The sequence below is a fragment of the Glycine soja genome, chromosome 4, assembly GCF_004193775.1.
Source record: "Glycine soja cultivar W05 chromosome 4, ASM419377v2, whole genome shotgun sequence".
In the NCBI taxonomy this organism is placed as follows: domain Eukaryota; kingdom Viridiplantae; phylum Streptophyta; class Magnoliopsida; order Fabales; family Fabaceae; genus Glycine; species Glycine soja.
Genome location: NC_041005.1, coordinates 38,142,389 through 38,147,978, shown reverse-complemented (window position 1 = coordinate 38,147,978; position 5,590 = coordinate 38,142,389). Strand labels below are relative to the sequence as shown.

The 5,590-nt window shown below is 32.8% G+C and overlaps 1 protein-coding gene across 1 annotated transcript; it reads left to right on the top strand.

The window, feature by feature from the left end:
* The first annotated feature begins 398 nt into the window (after positions 1-398).
* LOC114410781 (E3 ubiquitin ligase Rnf157-like) lies at positions 399-5,376 on the top strand. The gene is made up of 5 exons (XM_028374710.1): positions 399-545; positions 3,486-3,531; positions 4,007-4,093; positions 4,641-4,744; positions 5,263-5,376. The coding sequence occupies exons 1-5, from the start codon at positions 399-401 to the stop codon at positions 5,374-5,376; spliced, it is 498 nt and encodes a 165-aa protein (XP_028230511.1).
* The last annotated feature ends 214 nt before the right edge of the window (positions 5,377-5,590 follow it).

The window sequence follows — 5,590 nt, the reverse complement described above, 5'->3', positions numbered from 1 at the left end:
TACCTTTATCATAGAGCAGCCTATTCTAGATGTCCCCATGGAAGTATACAAGTTTACAAATTTTCGTGATATTGTTAGCAGAAACTATCAGAAGGATATGCTAATAGGTATGTTTTCATCAACTACAAGAAAATTAATTTTATGTTATGTTAATGATCAATTGAATGCCTTGAATAAATGTAATTGGTGCATTACATTGAATTACCTTCCAAAATTTGGTTGAAGAAAAAGCAAGGAGACTTGTCCTCGACATGAAAGATATTTGGTAAATAAATTCCCGCTCTAACTTCTTAACAATATTCCTATCAACTAATAATAAATTATCACTATTACAAAAATGCTATTCTACAACACGGGATCAAAGACAGTTTCATAAAACTAATGTCTTAAAAAATGCGATGGCCACCAGATTCAACAAGCATGTCCCGCACACCATCTTCGTCAATCTCAAATCCACCGTCATCGACAAAGTCTATGACACCTATCGTCAACTTTTCCACCCCGAACAACTCATCTCCAACAAGGAAGATGCTGCCAACAACTTTGTCAGAGGCTACTACATCGGTTCATCCCTCTCATATTCTCACTCAATTTCTATTTCTATTTCTCTAACCTATTTTTTCAATTTCTGACCTAATTTGATTTCCCCCAATTTTAGTTGGCAAAGAGATCATAAGTTTGTGCTTGGATCCTAAAAACAGGCTTGTTGCTTGAGTTGGTTCTTGGGCTTCTATTAGAAAGTTTCATCTCAAAAACAACTTTGGTGGCACTGAGGAAACCAATATTGTTGTGTTAAAGAATTAATTGGATGCATAGTACTTCAATCTATGCTTTTATTATCCACTTATGAAGCTAGGTTTATAAATTAAATGTTCATTATCTCTACTTTTATTATCAGAACTTGAGGGTAGAGGTATTTTTTCCAATTTCTAATCTATTAGTATTTATTAAAATAAGACTTGAATGAGATAAGAAGAATGCTAACCTGATTGTATATCAAAATATGGTCAATGACTGAATATAAAGAAATTGACTTGGTGTCTGTTCTTCATACTTAAATGTGTATTTCTAATATGTATTACACTTTATTTCTTATTATATTATGCAATGCTAAGATGCGGTCTTCACATAAATATCAGTCCAATTGTCAAGTGGAGCTAATAATGTTCTACATTCATCAACCATTTTATTCTTAGGGTGTTTCGATTGGTCCCTTTTGTTCTATTAGCTCCTCTGCAAAGCTGGGGAATGGTTATGGACTATATCCCAGAAGCCATGCTTTTGGAAGTACAAAATTAGGGGACAATAGCATGTTGATGACATGAGTTCTAAGTTCAGACTTAAGATCATTGTTTTCTCATAAGGTTCTGCTCTACTGAATAGTATTTGTTTTGAATAGTAGTTGATGCAATCCTACCCCACAAGGGCATTGGATAGAAGACTCCAAGTAGATTAGGCCAGAGATGCAACAGAAGACCCTAGGGTTCTCATGAGCCTTAGGGCAGATTTCAGGCCAATGGGCTAAGTATGAACCCACTGATCTTTGTACATATTAGATTAATGTTTGATTATTTTTGGGCCTTGTATTTAGGGCTCCATAATGTAGGTAGGGTACCCTAGAAATGTAGGATTTTTTAGCCCTTGTATTTTAGGGCACCTAGACTAGTTTTTGTATTAGAGATAGTTTTGTAATTTCACATGCACTAAGTGAATATTTGATGTGTGTGTTGGAAAATAAATTTAATTGAATTGGGAGAAGCCCAATCCAATTAAATTTTAGAGGGGGGGGGGGTGAGCATTTGCTTGCTACACCCCATTGCCACATCATATAGTCACACTTTGTGCATGTCCTTCATGCTTTACATGCCTCATGACACCTAAGCACACTTAGTGAAGAATCTTGGACTTAATCTTGGATTAGTGGGCTGAACCATAACTAAAATTCACTAAACATAATTAGTGAATTTTTGGCTCCAAAATTTGGCTCCACAAATTCAATTTCAAATCCAAGTGAAATTTGAATAGAAATTCAAATTTCCCTCCAATTTTGTGTGACACTTAGGCTATAAATAGAGGTCATGTGTGTGCATTTTTTTCAACTTTGATCATTTGAGAATTACACTTCAAAGTTCAGACCTCTTTTGAGGCACAAATTTCGTGCTCCCTCTCTCCTTCTCCCTCCATTCTTCTTCTCTTACCTCCAAGCTCTTATCCATGGCTTCCTATGGTGGTGAGCTTCTTCTTGACTCATCTTCTCCTTGAAGTGGCATCTCCTCTCAACTCTTCTTCTTATCCATTCCACTACCATTAAAATTCAAGAAGTAAAGGACTCCATTAATGAAGAAGATCCAAGGCCTACAAGCTCTACATGGAGCTACATCAGTAGTGCTATTGTTGTTGACCATCATCCTGGATGTACCGTCATTGGAAGCAATAACACAATAGGATATCATGTTATGATTGGTGTCAAATGTCAAGACATGAAATACAAGTAATGCATCACATTAACTACCTGAGGTGTTTATATTTTTAATATTATGTTTTTTGCATTAACATTGCTAACTCTGTTGTCAACGTACACAATTGTTCCATAGACTGTGATTAATGAATTAGGAATCATGTTGTCATTGTTTATTGTATTATAGGTATAACTATTAACATTTCCTTTAGTAAGGAAGATAAAATATTGGGGCAAAGAGAGTGTGTTAGTGTGTGTGTTGAAGTTAATTAGTCAATCAACTTGACTATATTTTAAATATGTATTGCATAAATATTGACAAATAAGTTTCTTTTCTTCCCTTAATTGACAAGGTGCGCATTAAGGAACTAATCATAGTAAAGGCCTAAGCTTTTTGGATAAACTGCATGATTGATTTTGATTTATATATCTTAACATTTTTTTTTTTTTGTAGTAGTCCTCGTTAGTATGAACTTATATTTCCTCTGTGACATTACTATTTATCGATGTACTCCATTTTTGAGTGGGTGCAATTTTATGAGAGTTGCTTTGGAACATTTATCCACTTACGAAGCTATTAAATGCTCACAATCTCTGCTTTTATTATTAAAATTTGAAAGTAGAGGGTTTTTTTTTCCAATTTCTACTCTATTAGTATTTATTAAAATAGGTCTTGAATGAGATAATCATAATCATATACGAGGAATGCTAACCCCAATTGTATGTCGGGTATATAAGACTCACACACCTTACCTTGCTTAATAATAAAATCAATTACTTACCTTACCAAACATTAACCTCATGGTTATTAAACAAGCAAACCCGAAGCATCTGATTTGATTATTTTTCTCCCCTTTTTTTTTATTCTCCCTTCAAAATCTTCTTCCTCATGGACAATTCAGGTTTTCCATCTATCATTTTTGTTTTTCATTGTATATATATATATATATATATATATATATATATATATATTCATTTCTCTGTATTATATTTTTTCATCTTATTTGTCTTTTTTTGGTCACTGTAGATGTATCGGACTGTTAAGAACACTAACAAACTTGTAGCTTCTTCAGGTAATTCATATATAATGTAATCACCTTTGTCACTTGTAATATTTTACCTAATTAATTCCTTGACCTCTGCATTTAGCTTAATTTTTTCAAATCCTATGAAGATTCTCTAACACCCCTTTATGACTCAAACTCTCCTAATTTATCCATCAATTAAAGTTATAACATGTATGTAGTACAAAGTAAAAAAGGAAGATTGATTAATATAACTTCAAGTTTGAAGTATATATGTTTATAATGCTATTAATATAATTACAAAACAATTACTTTTGTAGACAACTTGTTTGCTTTAGTTGAATTCATCATATGACAGATGTTGCAGTTTTGTTTAACATTAGAACATACAAAAGAAATTAAAATATTACTAATGTTGTGTTCATTGTCTATGGAGCACAAGCTTTGAATTTGGATACTTGATCCATTTATGTCTTGGGTCTTGCTTAAGTTCACTAACAACAGACTTTCATCTCCATGTTAGGAGGGTCTATTCTCGGATTGAAGTTTCTAGATCCCCTTGCTGAACTTCTCGTCTCAGGCATGATTTTGAAAGCTGGAGCTGAAACAGGTTACCAGAGGTACCTATATCTCTCCCCCTACAGTTTATCTTTGCTTGCAAGTTTGACTAATATTGAAACTATTTTCTTTACCCTGGTGTATACATGTCAACCACATTTTGAAACCTAAGTTAAACAAATGGGAACTAAGTGTGATCCTCATACAAGGATACAACAAAATATTGAACAAACCTATGCTAGCATAGATGACATGTGTTAGATACCTAAAAATTAGATTATATTTATCCTTTTGGATATAGCATCTAATTAATGAAACAAGTTTACTTGTTTTCCCCTAAACTTAGAGGGATTTTATGTGTGGAAAATGCAATTATTTAATAATAACAAGCTGGATTTTATGTGCTAAAACAAGTTTGTAAACTACCTTAGAAGATGAAACTTCTGGTGATTCCTTGCTAGATGCATCCCCTCACATGCAAATAACTCAAGGTATCTTAGAGAAAAGTAATGGTGCTGGTTCATTCCTAATAAAAGTGGTTAAGTAGATTTTGTGGATTAACGGTGTTCGTTATGAGTTGAGAGAGTTATATGGAATAGGAAACTCATCCACAACTAATTTTGATGACAATGACCCTAGGAATGAGTGTGTCATATGCATGACTGAACCAAAGGATACTACTGTTTTACCTTGTCGACATATGGTAAGATTTCATCTCAAATCTACTTATATATAGAATAAATAACCAGTTTAAAGGAAGAAATTAAGATATTAGCACAAGTATTGGTTCATGCGGATAATAGAAGTTATGGTTTATACAGATACATCATAGTTTGTATTTGTACAAGATTGCCATGGAAAACTAAGCTAAGATCATTGTTAGGTTTTCTAAAAGGTAAAATGGGTGTTTTGTGATTCTTTTATTACCTTAATTTTTCTTTTCTTCCTTTCCCGCCTTCCCCTCTTAATTTGTTTTCAAGGTTTTGAGCTTGTGGTGTGTCATGTCATCACACATACATTCTTTAAAATCATAGATCACAATATCAACACTCACATTTATTCAGTGGGTGAAATGAATACCTAGTGGTTTTGTTTCTTCGTGAACAGTAGCAACAAATATATTAATTTCTATGGGTACTTGTTAAGAAATTTATCAAAATTAACTATATTTTCATTTTCTAATTTGATTATTCTCATATTACATCTATTCTATTTTTTCAGTGTATGTGCAATGAGTGTGCAAATGCTCTTCAACATCAATTCAATAAATGCCCTAAATGCCGACAACCTATTGAGGAACTTATTGAGATCAAGATGAACAATGGTGATCAATGAGATTTTTTTCTTTTGATGCTAAGTTGCATGATAGTCCCAATAAATTCATTTTAATAAAATTTACCCCCTTTTACATATCTGCAGTCAGGTACTATATAGCAATTTCTTTTTTCTTTTTTGTAAACTGTAGCCAATAATTTGTATATAGTTTTTGTTTGATGTGTTTTAGGGACTTTTTAAATATTATTTTGGCAACCTTGGAACTTTGCATATG